Source organism: Xiphophorus couchianus, chromosome 4, assembly GCF_001444195.1.
Source record: "Xiphophorus couchianus chromosome 4, X_couchianus-1.0, whole genome shotgun sequence".
Taxonomy (NCBI): domain Eukaryota; kingdom Metazoa; phylum Chordata; class Actinopteri; order Cyprinodontiformes; family Poeciliidae; genus Xiphophorus; species Xiphophorus couchianus.
The window spans coordinates 19,987,209-20,005,079 of NC_040231.1; the positions used below are offsets into that span (position 1 = coordinate 19,987,209).

Here is a 17,871-nt window from a genome sequence, read left to right on the forward strand (position 1 = left end):
TGTCGCATATTCACTCTTTAAAAGGAAAAGATATAAGAGGCGGACAAAATGAGGATAATTTACAGATGTCCTTGGACGGTAAAGCAGATAGCAGGCACAGATGAGAAGAAACAGAACTCACAATATGTTAATAAATACATATTTTATTACATTAGAATAAATCAATAAAAATGGACACAGATTTTTTTTTTTTATCATATACTGAAAGAAACAAATGAGATCATGCAAGACTGTAATGTCTTTTTTAATCCCACACAACATCTGAAGTGGATGCACCCGGTATAAATGAACTGTAGAAAATAATAGCTGTGCTACTGAAACACGTGCCACTCTGAGGGGCGACGTTTTCTCTCGCAGTACAAAGTTCCTCATGAAACACACAGGAGGGAACCACTTGAGAAGGATTTTACAACTTTTATGAGTACCATGTGGCAGAATTGTTTTCAAGTGTTCTTTGTTTTTGATATTTTTAGAGTCTTGCTACGGTGTGCTGCGGTTCTTTTTTTTTTATCAAGTCAGGGGAGGTGTAATTCTGTGCTTCACAATATTTGTAAAACTTAGGGTCGCATGATGGCACATCAAGGCCAGAGAAGTTGTCAAATTTCCCCACCGACAATGTATGAAACATCTTGAAAGGGCGGTGTGCAACTGTGTTTGAGTCACAACAACACCTAATGCTTGTAGTAAATGACCTATACATACAGTTACTGTAACTTTTTCCATTGATATTTATATCAATACACATGAGTTTGGGTGTAAACTCAAAACTTGAGAAACCCAAATCATCTTGTTGCATTTGCATTCTGTCAGTTTTCTTTGTCACAATCTTACACAAAAATCTTCATATATCATATTCAGAGTTTCTGATATACAACAGCCTGGATCCTGAACACACGCCGTGGAATGAGGCTCCTTACATGCCCTGATCTTCATTTGCTACATTATGTAGCCTTATTACAGCATATCTATCCCACACTCCAGGCTCACTGACCCTTACATGATGCAGCAAAGTGCAAAGATCTCACCACACACTGACAGTACAAGTTTCAGTCATGCGTTAGCTAATTTTCTCGTTAATGGCAATACTGGAAGGACTGAACATCACATAAAGTGTTGTTAACACACTATGACACCTTATTTTATATGAGTTATTTGACATAGTTGACAGTAGGATGATCAAGACTCATACCAGGTAATCAACACCTGACATCATGAACCACTGATGAAAGTTATTGTATTTTTTAATGAAGTTGTTCTAGTCAGTGAGAAACAGTTATAATCTCTGGAAGGTGATGTTCTCTGTTAATTCCTAATACCTGAAATGACCACTGGGAAAAATAAAAATAAGTCTCTTTCATTTAAACTGAATATTAAATCCTTTTGGCTCAACATGACTTTCAGAGCTATTCACAATATTTAATCATTTAATACACAAGTACAATATTTTTTAGCAAATGAAGTGTTAATCATTTAAATTCTATCCTCATTGTCAATTTAAATAAGAAAACCCCAAGAGTTTAAAACACCACTTGTACCCATCAGCTTGTTGATTTCAGAAATCTCATTAAAAAAAAGAGATATTTCATAATCCATGTGTTGCATCCAATAACAAAACCTATTTGGTATTTGGATGTTGTGCTTTCAAACAAAGATTTGTCTAGTTTCTTACTGTCTGTGCTTTTTTTTTTTTTTTTAATGAAGATCGAATAACCAATTGAAAACAAACATGGGTGAAAAGATATTTTCTGTGTCTTTGCAAGTTTCACATTTTAAAAGTTAGTACACAATAAAAGTTGTTTTTGCTTAATAGAAAAAAAATATTTGACAGTTTGAGAAGGGACACTGTGATACTGTCAGATAGGTAACCCTAGCCTCAGTCTTAAACCTGTTTTATGGAATAAACAATGCGTTTCAGATTTTGTGGATCTTCACAAATGTTAAGTTTTAAATAAACTCCATTTATAATGTACATAACCCTCTTCACATTTTTTGGCACCTCTGGTAACAAAGCATAAAAGAAATCAAAATAAGTTTTTAAATGAACCCACCATAATCTAGCAGAAAAAACCCATGTTGAGAAATAATGTTTTTCACAGAATCATCAGAGGTACAATCATTGGTACCCCTGCTGTTAATACTCTGCAAAACCCCTTTTTGCCAGTAGACCAACACTTAATTATCTCCTATAGTATTTCACAATATTGCACCATACAGAAAGAGGATGTTTTTAGTCCTGGACCTCGTCTGAAGCTGCCTCTTCTTCACCTCATCAGACGTTTTCTATAAAAATTAATCCATCAAAGAAGGTCTATTTTGTGTCTGGGGAATCATTTGTGCCCCGATTCAGTCAAATGTTTTGAATCATTAACCTTTTGAAACTCTGGATGAATTTTCTGGCATCTCAAAGAGTTCATGACTCCATTTAACTCTAGGAAGGTTTCAAGAAAATTTGCAAAAGAAAGTATAGCATATGTATAGCAGTGAGCATGAGGTGCTTTTGCAAACATATATATTTTTTCCAGACATATCTGGAATATAGCTAAAAAGTTCATTCTTGATCTATCTAAGAACAGTTACAGAAAAAGACCAGGTAACATTTGGAAAACTGCACATCCCTACATTTATGATGGTAGAAGATATTTGCTGCAGTGCTCTAGTAATGACTTTTTCTTTTTCTTTTTTTACCATCCACCTTACTTTGCATAACGGTAAAATAAGCTGGGGTGCTTATCCATCCTGGTGGCTAAATAAAATGTACGACGGTGTCACATTAAATTTATATTCCAGGTAAATGAGAACAGTTTACTAATTAAAAGTTCTGAAACCATCCATTGTCTGAACTCGGTCTTTTCTTGTCAGGGTTTTAATTGGTTTCCTAGAGAAGCCAATTAATCCAACAGGCATGTTTTTAGTGTGGGGTGAAGCTGGAGAGAACCTTTGCATTCGCAGGGAGAAAAGTTTATGCAGAAAGACAAATGCTAGGATTCAACCTGCAGCTTGAGTCTAAAAATATTTTAACAATTAATATACTAAATAAAAGAAGAAATTTTAAGTTTCAGAAAAATTGCTAAGGGTACAAATCACTACCCTACAAAAAAAAATAGGGTAATAACTACAAAAAAAGCACTTTATTTCTCAAAGTGAGATTTTTTTCCCCCGGCTGTGTAAATGTACACAAATTAAAGATCAATTTATTTCTGAAAGTCTTCAGAGTCTTCAGTGAGCTGCTATAATAAATTATTTATTTTAAGACATTTTAGAGATCTTTAACAGGAGTGTCAGTAATTGCAAAGGGAGTAGTACATATTATTAGGACCGCTGCCTGTTTCCTGCTTGTTTTCTGTGCTGCAAATGATATGGAGATATTTGCCCTTTTCACAATGTTTGACTTTACAGCATCTCTATAATTAAGTTAGGAGATCATGAGTGTGGTGTTGCACTGATAACCACCGTTGCTTTTCTTGTTCTCCAAAATATCTTAACGTGCTTGTGTTCAGTGTTTGCAAGACTAAAAAGGCGGCCATCATTAAGATAAAACTAAAATATATTCTTTAGTTAATAGCTTTGTTCCACTTCTTGGTTTCTGTCAGGTTATTATTAAGCTGTCACTAAGCAACGAGGCTGCATGAGCAATAACGTCAACATCAGGTCAGAGCTCAGCAGCTTCTCTATTTTCATATTTTTCATGGGTTTTTTTTGTTGTTTTTTTACTTGGCTTTTGGGTTTACAAATTATTCTTAACCTTGTTTACTGTTAGGAGAGAAAAGTAAAAAAAAAAAAAAAGAAGATTCATTTCACAGAAACATCTGGCTCTACATAGAAACGTATTTTCTTTCATGTATGAAGCTAATTTTCTCTAGTGTGTTATATCACACTGCTGTAATATTTTTACAAGCCGCAACCTTATACAGCCGATTAATTTTTTATACCAGTTTGTGTTTTTCACTAAGATACAAGCAGCAAAACGCCTTTTTTTTCTTCTTCATTACAAACAATGACATAGATCAGAGTCCTGGCAGGATGTTCTGGACGGATGTTTGTCTTGTTGACTTTTTTAGTTTGAGGATTTCTCTCAAGATTTCTCCAGAGGAACTGAGAAGATATGTGTTTGCATGTGTGTTTCCTTTGTAGGAGTGTAAGTGGCTTTATTTGTTTCAAAGAGCACCATTTTAAGAGTAATTCTATACAGAGATATCTGTTCTCTTTAAAGCGCCAAAAAAATCAGCATCTCAGAAATCAAAACAGACAACAACAACAAAGAGGCCTTTTTGAAGCCGTTTCCCACTCATGAGCTGCTGTACAAGTTGTTCTTCATGTTCCTGAAGGTCCATCGAGGGGTTTGATGTGTGAAGTTCATCTTTAATTTTGTTGCGTTTTTGTCACAGATCAGGCACACTGTACACTGAAAGGATATGGCCACGTTGAGGGTGTTGTGATACGGTGATTACACGAGAACTGTTTCAGAGTTAAACATGGAAAGGTGTGCTTTGTGCGTTTGGTGGGTCAGTCTCCTTGTAACACCTCATGTCACACGGTTCCGTTCTCCTGCCTCGGTTTGTGGGTCGTCGTGCGAGCGGGCGTGCTCAAGGAGGGAGCCAGAGTGCAGAGGAAGCCAGCCAGCAATGTGAGGCCGAGGCCCCCCCAGGCACAAAACATGGACCAACCATAGCCATGGCTAATGTCTTCAGGGAGGCCGTACATGTAGCGCGGGTAGCGGGACAACTCGAAGTTGATTCCTGCCACACATGTGCACAAGGAGATGATGCAACATGTTCCTGTGTGGGCAGAAGAGACCAAAAGTGATTTAAAGGGACTCCTGATTGATGCTAAAATTCCTTCATGCGCTGCAAGATCACGTTACTGCAAGCGATTGATCTGCTATCTCATGTTAACCCAAATGTGCTCTCAGCCGTCACCAAATAAACACAGTAATCGGATGAAAATCAGATTCTGTCTGCATGCAAGTGTGTGGATGTGTGTATACGTGCTTTCACAGTACCTCCCATGAGAAAGAGTAGGCCGGCTACATATTGCATGAGGTCATGCTGCTGGCAGCATCCCAGCACTCCAATGATCCAACCAAAAAGAATGATGGACACAGCCATGCCCACAAAGCCGGCTGTCATTCTTCTTAGATCTGTAGGGATAGAAATATTGCAGAGTCAGCGTTGACAGAGAGGTGTTAAAAAGAATTTCAAAACTTTAAAAGTTAGATTTAACTACTCATTTATCTTTACGTGCTTAAAGTTTAGTGTGCAAAGATCAAAACGAAAAAGTGAGCCAGTATTTTAGGGAGAAATTAAAACACTAGGTGAACAAAGACAAGACAAGAATCTAATAAACCTGAATATGCAAACATTATGTAAATTCACGAACAAAAAAAAGAAAAACTAAAAACCTGAACACAAAAACCATGACTCATTCGACCTGAGGTCAATTAAATGTCACCAATTCATCTAACATACAAACTGTTTGACACTTCAAGGAACAACACGCACAAAGAGGACGAATCTAAAGAATAGAAAAAGGCATTTTCTACAATAAACCAAATGCTTCTTTAGGAAGGGTGCGATCTTTTTCTTTACAATCGTAGAAAGCTTCATTGCAAATATGGCATTTTTAAGCTTTCAGGAGGTTTTACTATGATGAGCTAAGGGGACAGAAGGTTTTCTCATTGCGTGTGCATGTATGTAGGCGACACCTACTAGCTAGTTTAGGTGTCAACTTCTGCTGTGCTGCTGCTTCATTTGTGATCCTTCACACACTTTGGAGACTATATGAAGCATAGTCTAACATTTTCGGTGGTCTACTTAAGCTGCGAGGCATTCTGCTGCACTCTGCACATCATGTTCTGCCTGCCTGCCTGCCGGCCGGCCGCTACTGCTGCCAGCTTTTGCTTGTTTCCTCTCAGCCCCTCCACCACCCCATCATCCCCCTTGAGCTCCGAGGTCAGATATCCTCTCCTCACTTCCTGACATCTGGAAGACATGTTTAGGAAGCAGAGATGTGCCCATCACTCCGTGACATGTTGAGCAGCATCGCGTGTTGAGTAGCATGGAGTGAAGAGACCGGAGCCTAGATACCAAATGCAAACTTCTAATTCATTGGCTGATCAAGATTTATTTAAAGATCTATAGAAGAGATTTGTGACTGAAATAAAATACATTTCTTTTCTTACTTGTTCTTGATGTTGCGGTCGCTTGGGATTGCAATCTCTGTTTGCTTTCTTCTATGTCTAGTGCCGCAATGGTTGGTTAACCATCGCTTGTTTCCACAGATTATTGGTCTTAGCAATCTACTGAAGTGGATTCAGTATCTGAACTGGAATCTAACATATAATCGGTCAAGGAGGCAAAAAATTAGGGTGATGGCAAGGAGACCTTCTAGCCTCAAAGCCAAAGACATAGTCTTATTTGCACATCAGAAATTATTATTTCTTTGGTTCAAGTAAAGCTATTTTAAATCTTTGTTAGGTGTATGAGTAAAAACCGCAAATATATGAAACTTGTTTCTATTTGTTTTGATTTTCTATGTGGTAAATTACAATGTTGTGGTAATAAATACCACAAATAATAATGTTTTAAGTGATTCCATATTGGGATTAAATATGCTTGTGGTTCTATTAGGAAACAGCTGATCAAAACTAAGAGACATTCTCCAGCTATAGCTACAAAATATTAAAGGAGCAAAACAACCTTTTCTTATTATGTTTGGATGACATAAAATATAGATACAGGAAGAAAATTTAATCCATGCAACATCTTGACACTGCCTCTGAAAAAGTTAGTGTTAATTGAGTTAACCTCTACAGTTGCTTGATAAAAATAAATGAAAAATCAGACAATTACATGGGTGCAACTCAATGCATATTGGCACCTGATGAAGAAAAATTCTTATGTTAAAACCTAGAATCTGAATGGGGAAAATTTAGATTTTTCAGTTTATTACTGAATATGTAATAAACTGCTCAACTGCTGGGATTTTCACACACAACCATCTCTCAGGATTGCAGAGAAAAGTCTGAAAAGAGAATAATATCTTCTTGAATTCAGAGGTCAGAGGAGAAGCAGCAGTACCTTGAATAAATAACGCATTACAACCAGGTTATTCAGAATACTATTTCTGAAAGCTTTGCACATTGCAGGTTGACATGCATGAGCTACAACAACATCACATAACAGTGGATGCCATTCCTAGCAGGACTGTGATCCTGTATACATTTTATGCAGGGTCATCAAAATTGGATAAAATCAGACTAGAAAATTGTCATCTGCTCCAGTGAGCCCAATGAAACATACATAGCATAAACAACATGCACGCATGGATCCGTCCTGCATCCTGAGTGCCGATACTTCATAATAAAATGATACTGCATAATAAGAGTTAAAAGTACAGCGTATTCCTGAAAGTACTTGTTTTGCCAAGAAGTTACTCAGCTAAATGTAACTGAGTAAATGTAACCAGCATTTGGGTACTTTTTTTAACCAATGCGATTTTCAACTTTAATGTCTTCTTTTCTGTCTTTCTTTTCTTAAAAACACATTACAAATGACAGAAAATACTTATTAAAAACTTTTATTTCCTTCGTCCCCTTCTGGGAGTTGACCTGAATTCAAAATCCAACTAGATCCAAACTCTAAAATATGGATGTAATACAAGATGACATATCATGGATAGACTTAGAAAAATTCTAGATTTTCCAAAAATGTAATCATTAACAGAAAATTTGATTAATAGATACAATCAATTTATTGCCCTCAGTCACTGTATCAAAATCCAATGGCCACCTTTGAGATGTGATGGAGCAGAGAGATTTACATAATGGATTAGTGCCCACTGTGTGATGCTACCATGTCAGCATGGACCAAAATATACCAAAAATATTTCGGACATCTTGTTGAGTCCCATAAAAATTAAAAGAAAAGGAGTCCAATATTGTGTTTTCAAAGTGTACCCAAAAAAGTGGCGCCCGTCTTTCTAAAATAGTAAAAAAAAATATATAATGACAAACACTCCATATTTACTTCTGCCCAGAGAGGGGAACTTTCACTGTCCATCACTAACAATTCCCCTGCTGCAATAGTTAGAGCTCCAAAACGCTACGTCACTTATTCTGTTGCTTGTCCAAGTAGGTATGTTCTTCTTCTGCTTGATTAAAGAATCATATGCATTGCCTAATCTGCCTGTATCAGTTTTCACTACCGGCGTCACCAAACAGAGCAATAAATATATATTTTTAAAGAAGTGGTCGACATGCTTTGTAAATGTGTGCAGTCATGATTATGCATAAAACGTGATAACATGATGTGGGTGGAGGAGTTGATGGACTATATTATACTATTATACTGTACTATTATATTACTAAGATTATTAAAATCTGTGGAGTTTGGCCTGTGGCAAAAAATTGATATACTGTAGGTAATATAAATAAACGACCAAAATTAAATACATTTTTTCTGTAAAATCAATGAAAATGCACTTAATGTGTAGCAATAAAATAGGCATTAACACTTAAAATGGCTAAAATCACAAACAGGCTTATCAAGTCGACATGATGAGAACCTTGTCAACTTTCAGAAAGAAATCTACCCTGTTTAAATCTCAGAGGAGCTTGGAGAACTCCTTCAGAAAGGTGTTGCATCTTTTGAAGCAACACATGCCCTTATGCTCAGAAAGGCCCTGCACAGGTGTGACCTACATAGGAGGTATGCAAAAACAAAGCCTCTGATTTCTAAGGAAAACACAATGGCCAGACTAAAGCTTGCCAGATAGAAAGTTGACAAGAATTTTGACATCAGATTAAATGTTTAGCATAATTCAAATTCAGCATTCCAGAAAACAATCTTCGCTAAGTGAGAAGCATGGAGGTGCAAGTGTCATGACTTGTTCTGGATGCTTTGTTCTGGTAAAACTAGGCAAGCTAACCATCATATAATTCAGAATTAACTCGACAACGTATCAGTGGGTGTTCTCATAGCAACGTGCTAAATTGGATTCCATCCTTGGCAATTTTAGGAATTACAGCTTTCAGTCAGCTCTGCTTCTGGTGGGTCACCTTTAGCCTTTAGGGCACATCTTTTAATTTTAAAACCTGAATTTTTTTAGTCCTCTGAGCTCTGCTCTGACAGGTGCTTCACCATCATGAAAGCAATGGTTAACACATTTATCTTGTGTATTTCACAGATGTTCTGCATAATACTATAAATTAAGCAGTCTTGTGAAACTGTGTTGGTCTAAGGAATATCCTGAGGAAGTATCTAATGTAGGTTTAACCTAAATGTATTATACGTAATAAAGCATTCTGTCCTAGTTTTATATTAGTACAGTGATGATAAGGTAGATCATAGTTCTCCTTTGTGAAGTAAGTTTTTTTGTTCAAACGTTTTTTTACTAAAATAAACCACATGTGGTGATTCAACCGGATTTCTTTTTCTGTATGTAAAGTGCACATTGCAGCCAATCGCACAAGCTACACATGCTGAATACATCAGTGAGCAAATTGCCGCTATACATGTTCCCTGACAAATAGAGTGAGATAATCAGTGAATGAATAATTGACCTTCTGATTGGAGGACGGCTGATTTATTCCCTGAGCACACCACTAATTATTACAGTCGCCATTGCTGCTGTGTAAGAAGAGGGAAGAGATAGGCTTTAAAATACTTAAAGACAACAAATTAAATGTTACTGAAAGTTTGATTTGTTTGACAACAACTTGCAAAGAAAGCCATATGTAATAAATATGTGCAAAGCAAAACCAACAAGACTTGTCCCAGATCATACTCATTAATGCTTTATAAAAGCATAGTTTTCACATTTCATCAAGCTCAAGAGATAAATGAGAAAAATATATGACATTTTTAGTCATTTTTAGATGACTAAAAATGGCACAACAGAGAGAAAGATTATGAGACTTACGGAGAGCATGCCACTCATCCTGACGTATGGTCTTTGTGATGTTGATGGGTAAATTCCGTGGAAGGATGGACGAAGAATAGTGATACTTGACTGGGGTACATCTTTGAATTACTCCTGGTAAAAAGACAAAATGAAAAAGACAGTTATAATCAGAGCAGCAAGGTTTACTGAAGGAGAGAAGGAAGTTAGAATTGCATTTTAAACCTTCGCTCTTTTTTTCTGGGATGATGCGACGATGTGTGCACAGACATAGCATTTATTTTTCACCCTGTCTGAGTTCTAATTTTTCGAGCTGGGCCTTTTAACCTTGTTGTTCTCCACTCTAGCACAGTAATTAAAGAGGGATTAGGAAACAATGTGGTACATGGATTATACTCCCAAAGGTTTCATATGTAAATGTTCTGATTTAAAGTGAATCTCATCATATTTTGTGCATGAATTTTGTTTTTCAGAGTCCATCTCTGTATTCTCGCTCTGGCTCCTTTTTAGCAGTTTCTGAGCAAATCAACACTTTATATACTGAAATAAAGACTCATTTATTAAAATAAACTGGAGTTTCTTTCATAGGTCTATGGCGACATAAACATTTTTATTACATTTCTTGAAGAAGGCCACAATTCAGACAATCTTTGATTCAAAACACAAGAAGCACAGCTCTTTTGTTTACTGTATAGGATCTTCAAGGTTTTAGATGACAGCTCTTGGTAATGGCATTCCAGGCTATAATCTGTCATGATGTGTCCTTATGTAAATAAAGGAAAGAAAACTAGAATATGACAAGAAAATTGCTGGTGATGAAAATATGCTGCTTTGCCTCCCCCCTCACTTCACATCTACTAGCAACCTCAGATCTGATACCACATAAATTGGTGACATTGAAAGCATAAAACGAGCAGATAGATTTATTTCAATCTAGCAATGCTGGTCCATTTAAATTACACCAAGATAGAAAGAAAGCGTCTCAAGTTGGGATTTAAGTGATTAGTAAATGGGATTGTTCACTGCTGAAAAAAACCTCTAAAATTCTCACTTCAAAAAGGCTAAGAAAATCTTAAAGAAAATCCAAGGCAATATTAATTTGGTAACTGTGTAATGTCTATGAACATTATGGTTTGATATGTATTTGGGTTTTTGGCATGCTTCAACTAGAAAATAATTATAAATGTGTGTTTTTTTTCCTCCCCTATGTTTGTCAGTTCTAATAAAATAATCATTTTCAATTTCTGATATTATTTGATTTCATTATTTTCTAAAACTTAAAAATGTGAAAAACTTTTCACATATCACATTACTAGATATTTTGTTGCATATCTTAAGAAATACATTAGTCTATGGAGGCATAGCCAATACCTATAAGTAACCACTTGAAACATTCATTGTTGATTTAAATAAGAGTTTGCCTATATTTGCGAATAAAACACATTTAAATCACTTTGGAGTTGCTTTAAAATACTCCAATAATCTAGTGTCCCGGCTCTAGCTGAATGCAGTTTGTCCGAGTGTTGGGACAATCCCTTCTCATCAGCAAAGATTACTCCAAATGCAGCTGAGATGTATGGAGTTTGGGATGATTGGATGCTAAAGTAGCCATTTGGAGCTGATTTTTCTTTACCATCAGTTATGTTTACCTTGTTTCAGGTGTGAAATTCTGCTAAGTGCAGAGTGAGCAGCATTCCTTGAAAGATGCATACGTTGACATAAAGTTTTGGTTCAGTGAAGTTTACTTTCTCTGCAGTAGCTGCAGGAAAACTTTCATGTTCCCAAAGGCCACAGATTAGTGATAGCTGGGAATCATCTTGGCTTTGTTTTGGTGCTGCTTTCTAAAGTTATAAAACTGCATTGTGCGCTTAGTTCCGAACATAAACATTCTGTATGTGTTCAAGTGCAAAACAGTGCTGTATTCAATCTGTGCACATGCATACTGACAGACTTAGTATTCTGTCAATACATATTACAAAAGCATGTATTGTTACACCCCTACTGACAAGAACATAAAAACATGTTTACTCTGAATGGGTAAAACCCAATTTTTAAGTTGTCCGCCGGATGTCAGCTTAAAGGGACAGTATTATGTATTTTTCAGGCACATAAAACCATTTTATAGCATAATCTAGTAACTATGTTACTTTCAGTTGTTATAAAAATGCTGATATATCAAACATGACTTAAAAGAAATGTGACTTTGCAAATTAACATCTTGAAATTGGGCCTCTGTCTCTTTAAGAAGTTCCTGCTCTTTTTGACACCCGGCCTTCATCACATCATCACAACAATGCTTCTCTATTAAGTTGTTTACCACATTCTTGCCTCCCTTATTATTAATAGTTCAGTTCCTATGAACTTGAGAAGTTCCTATGATGACCTCAGCAGATTCTCAGTTCCACCAGATGCTTGCTAATTGTTGCTGCCACTAGTCTGGAGGAGCAGACTGGGGGAGGGGCATTATGTGAGGCAGAAGCTCAGCTTAGAGACTGCAGCTGTGTGGAAAAAGGCGGCGCTGGTGAGACCAGGCGTTTATGGACTGCCAAATGGTTGCTTGGGAGATTAAAGAATTTCTCAAACATGCATTAAAGAATCAAAGCAATGCTTCAGATGAGGGAATAACATTATAGCATGATATGTAGTTCAAAAAAGCTATATATCTTAATACCCACCTTCCTTTAAAATAATAAACAAATATAAATTAATACTTTCGAACATTTGGACAATCAATAATGACTGCAGTATTTCCATTTTATTTTCTCAGTGTTTAATATTTATACTCCATCTGTGTTTATTCTACCAAGTACTGATCTATTGAATCCACACTGATAAAATGTTAAGAAAAATGTGTAAAGTCCCACAATTTCAATCAGAACACATCAAATAAATATAAAGTAATTTAGAGTCTTGATCACCTTTATTTACAACACCTGACTTTCTCAATACTGCTCTATGATAAGATATGTTTTCTGTTGTGTATTTTAGGTTCAAATTAGCATTCTACTAGGTAAACAAAGATCTGACACAGAATCCCAATTAAGGTATTTTTGGCCATATTAGTTGGTGTGCATGTAAAACCACACATGCTCAATTTAAACCCCCAAACAAGATAACTAATGTTTGATATTTATGTATCTAAGTCAAAAACACACAATCAAATGAGTGTAAAGAGAAAATAGCAGTCTCTTACTTTCTTTTGGTAACTGTTACTGGTCTAAGTGAATAATCTATGAACGAAATCAAATTACTTTGTTATCAGTGCTGCCACTTTCACTTAGCAACAACTCAAACATGAAATGAGTGAAATGTGAATTTCCGAATCAGACACAGCTTTCAAATCTGGGAAATAACATCTATTAGATTTGACTGCATAAAACATTTACATCCTGCAGCATTAAAACCACCATAAATATTTTATTATGTTTAAAACTGAGGCCATTTTTTTAAAATCAGGGACTCCCCAATGAACTCACAGAGATTAGTATGTTATATTTAAAAAAAAAACTGAGGCAAAGAAAAATGAAGTAACAAACCAGGACTTTTCAAACAAGATTAATACTTTGTAATGATTATTGTGTAAAAATCTGTCGACATTAATCGGAGAATTTAGGACAACTAAAAAAGAGGTATAAGTGGTTGATACTTGACAAAATGAGTTGCTAGAAGTGACAGTTTCATTATTGTTTTTTAGCTTGTTTTAAGGTGAACTGGTCAATAAATCTGCCACCACTCAAAACATTTCACAAGATAATAACATTGACAGCTGTTTCACTAGATAGGAAACTCCATGTTGTTGTGCAAGTGCTCAGTTTTTGTTACTGACTGAATTGGACAGGGGGCACAATTAGATGAAATGCCATTTTTCATCTAATTGTGCTTCTAGAATCTAAACTGCATCAAGTTCCTGCACAACCAGTAACCTCAGCAGCTATACCATTATTATCATTAACCGACAAAAGATCAATAACAAAGAAAGCTGAGTTAATAAATGGATGGGGGTGGGAGGCATCTACTATGTATGCATGTGTATACTTTACAGAATATATATGTATTTTAAATATATTTAAATAGCATGCTAGGCAGTGAAAAAGGTTCTGATTCTGTAACAGTATGATTCTTTCAGCACCACGGACAGAGAACGATCACAACACGAAAATTGCCAAGTGACATGTAACATTTTAACGCGGAAACCCATCACTGTATGATGCATCTGGATTGTTCTGCTTCATGTCAGCTTAGGTGTGAGCTCATCGCCGAGAATCACGGCCTGCTGTACAGCAACAGCCAGGTCTCCATCCCCCCTCTGTTTACCTTTGTAAATAAGGTCCTCGGTCTCCAGGTCGAATCCTTCCCGGTGACACTTCCTCCAAAGCCCGGAGACGGTCGAGTTGAACTGTCTGCTGCAGTGGGATTCCATTGAAGACGACGCGGGCAGAAAGTGCCGCTTCCCCCTAACGAGAGGAGCAGCATCTGGGCCGGTTTCTGGAGGCATCTGGAGGGGGAGGTTGTGGTTTGAAATGTAGATGTAACCGGGGTCGTTCCGCTTGTTGGCATAGTTTTTGCACCTCTCTCGGTGTCTCCTGGCGTCGGTCTCGTACCAGTAGTCGGTGCAGATCGCCATGGCGAGGAGACCCAGTGCGCAAAAAGCCAAGAAAAGCCCAGCGCTGGTTAATATTTTCATAGCGGCCATCTTCCTTTGCTCGATGGAGAGCCCAAACAGTGGCAAGAAGGTTCTTCCGTGGCCGTGGTGGTGATGGTTTGGGCTGGTACCGGCGTGAAACAATTCACGACGGCACTCAGAGCTTCCTGCAGTCCTTCGCCGGGAGCATGATGCTGCAAGGCCGTAACGGGGTGGACGGGATGCTGCGCTCTATTGTTGTGGTGCCCGGTGCATGAAATGTTGTTCCCACCATCTGTTATGGTACAGGAGGAGGAGAGGGGATGGATGGCGACCAACGCTGTGAGGAGGAGGCAGGGGAGGTGATGTAGTTGCGCTGTCTCTCCTCCAGGTTGCTGAGGGATGGGGAGCAGACAGAGATATGTTCTCCTTTTGAGGGAGGAGTGGTAACTATTAGTTATGCGTCGATGAGCGTCTTTTTCACTTTTGTAAATGTATAAAAACCGATGTGTATGTGTGGTTTTAGGTTTAAACCTATTCTGGAAATGAATGGTTACACAATAAATAGCAGAAAAACAAATGTAATTTATTTCCTTCAAATTATCTTTGGTGATTATTTTACACCGTTTTTATATTTTAAAAAAAACTTTCATTTTGATGAACGTTTGAAGAAAACAAACGGAAAAGCTGTATGATCTAAAATGCCTTTCAGAAGTACAGCTATATTTCTCCTCCTAAAAGTCATTCTAAGTTTGTGCTTTCTTTTTTCAGGGTGGAATGATTATATAAAAAAATTTGATAGATTTTAAAAACTAAAAATGTGTGCTCACATGGTATTGAGCATTCTCTCCCACAATAAAGTTTAGTTAAAATGCCCAACCTTAGCAAGTTGCCCCTCCAGCACACAGTTTTTCATCAGCTCTGTTTGGATTGACCTCTCAAATAAATTCAGTTTACCTTATTTTTATAATCTGAATTATTGGGCGCATGTTGATATTAGAAGCAGCCCCAGAATTGAACCTTGGGTTACCCAGCATCATGTGACTTTTGCCTTAGGCAATTAGAAATAAAAAGTCTTGGGGAAACCTAATTCAAATGACAGTCTGAAAATACAGGTTTGTCTCAAGAATCTGTAAATGACGTTAAAAAATAGTGCTGCAAAAAGTTCTTCATGCCAATGTCCATTTTTTTAATTTCCCCCCATCCTTAAATAAAGTGCAGAGAAATACATTAGGGATCACAAATGTACATTTACACTCAATTTCATATTTACAACTCTGGAGTACTTGCAAATTATGAATGCTATTTCTTCTTTTTTGGCATTTTTTTCATTTTACAACCAACCACTTTATTGTATTTATGAGGTTTTATGATATATAATAACACAAAGGAGAACAAATTTAGAAAAATTATTTATAAAATTATTTACAAAAGGAAACATCGGAAAAGTTCACCATGCATCAACCTCTTTTACAAGCAGGAAATGACCTTCAGAAGTTACATAATAGTAAATGTACCTGAGTAAAAGTTATTCTCAGAAATAAAGCCACTTTCCAAAGGAGGCGGAGAAAAACTTTGAACATTATGAAGACCAATGAGTGTCACAAGACATGTCATTTAAATATTTTAGAATGTTTAAAAGCAGGGTATTGTTATGTAAACGACATCCAATGTATTACACAGCACAGCTCAACTTACATGAAGAGTACAGTGTGACTTCCTACTGACCAGACGTAGCCACCCATGGACAGAATTAATCTGAGAAACAAGAGAGGCTCATGGGAACTCTGGAGGAACTGCAGACAGGAAAAACAGTGGAAAGTTGGAAGATCTGTTGACAAAACATCTGCTATTGATAGACTCCACAAATCCTATGGTCAAGGAATATATACGTATATTTATATATATATATACAGTACAGACCAAAAGTTTGGACACACCTTCTAATTCAATGGGTTTTCTTTATTTTCATGACTATTTATGAGGCAAGAAATCCCACTTATTAACCTGACAGGGCACACCTATGAAGTGAAAACCATTTCAGGTGACTACCTCTTGAAGCTCATCAAGAAAATGCAGAGTGTGTGCAAAGCAGTAATCACAGCAAAAGGTTGCTACTTTGAAGAAACTAGAATATAAGGGGTATTTTCAGTTGCTTTACACTTTTTTGTTTAGTGCATATTTCCACATGTGTTATTCATAGTTTTGATGCCTTCAGTGTGAATCTACAATGTCAATAGTCATGAAAATAAAGGAAACTCATTGAATTAAAAGGTGTGTCCAAACTTTTGGTCTGTACTGTATATATATATAGTATATATTACCAACCCTGCACACAGATGTGCAGGGTTGGTAAAATGTTACCTCAAATGACTTGTGGCTTTATTTATTTGATCAAAAGGCCAAATAAAGCCACACTTTATAAAAATTTCTTTCCACACTTATTGATTTTTAGATTTGTGGATTATTTTTGAAAAGTATTCATTATTTTCCTTTCACTTTAAGTTATGCACTGCGTACATAAGATTATAATAAATAGATTGAAATTTGTGTTTGTAATATTAGAAAATGTTAAATAGTTCAAGAGATACAAAAGTTTTTTCATTGGATTCTAACAAGAGTTGTTTACAGAATTGCAGTGGTGGGCAGCCAGCCGGGCACTGAACCAGGTTCGTGCAGACAATTTGGTGGATTTTAAATTTTTATCTTCTTCGCATTATTTACCAAAAGTTAACCTTTACCAACCCTCTCTCATATCTTGTCAGATTTCCAGTAATATTACTGAATGTAAACTAGCTTAAACTATTATCTTGTGATTTCATGCAAATATATTTTACCAAAAGTTGACTCATCCATCCTTCAATCTGAACAAAGAGTCAATCAGCATCTGGAGAGGTAATTATCTGAATGTTCATGTTTTTGTGGTTACAAATAGCTAAGTGTTCATGCTGGCAGAAACCTACAGGATCCTGTTGATGAATGGGTTTAATTGTTTACCGTACTCCTGGTTGACGCTTTGCTCATGACTTACGCAAGCTGACTGTGTGCCTGTATCACATCAATGTAAATCTGAATGCAGGACTTTTAATTTTTAGAGTAAATGGTGACATAAGAACGGGAATGTACCATCTGCCTCTGCATTTACGGTTTTCTGCTCTAGGTCTTCCACTGCAGTGCAAGTGGTGATAGTTGTTTTTATGTGCTGTGACTGAAGAAGGCTCCCACAGACATTAAGCTGCTCAAAGCCTGATGACTAAGGAAGGCGACCTGCTGCTGAGTCGTTATGGCATTATAAGCTTGCCAGATAAGCTGCTGAAACTGGAAATGTGTGAACACAGAGTCATTGCCCCCTC

The 17,871-nt window shown here is 36.7% G+C and overlaps 1 protein-coding gene across 1 annotated transcript; it reads right to left on the reverse strand.

Annotated features, from left to right (window-relative positions):
• Positions 1–522: 522 nt before the first annotated feature.
• On the reverse strand, positions 523–14,938 carry tmem276b (transmembrane protein 276b). Its single transcript, XM_028015714.1, has 4 exons — positions 14,212–14,938; positions 9,919–10,032; positions 5,000–5,137; positions 523–4,775 (listed from the first exon to the last, which is right to left on the reverse strand). The coding sequence occupies exons 1-4, from the start codon at positions 14,588–14,590 to the stop codon at positions 4,528–4,530; spliced, it is 879 nt and encodes a 292-aa protein (XP_027871515.1). The 5' UTR covers positions 14,591–14,938; the 3' UTR covers positions 523–4,527.
• Between the last annotated feature and the right edge of the window lie 2,933 nt (positions 14,939–17,871).

What these genes read in the sequence shown, in the direction of transcription:
- tmem276b (XM_028015714.1), bottom strand. Translation starts at nt 14,590, where the DNA reads ATGGCCGCTATGAAAATATTAACCAGCGCTGGGCTTTTCTTGGCTTTT. An exon ending in CGAGGACCTTATTTACAAAG is followed by an intron (nt 10,033 to 14,211) that starts GTAAACAGAGGG and finishes TCTTTTTACCAG; the next exon opens with GAGTAATTCAAAGATGTACC. An exon ending in GGATGAGTGGCATGCTCTCC is followed by an intron (nt 5,138 to 9,918) that starts GTAAGTCTCATA and finishes CTATCCCTACAG; the next exon opens with ATCTAAGAAGAATGACAGCC.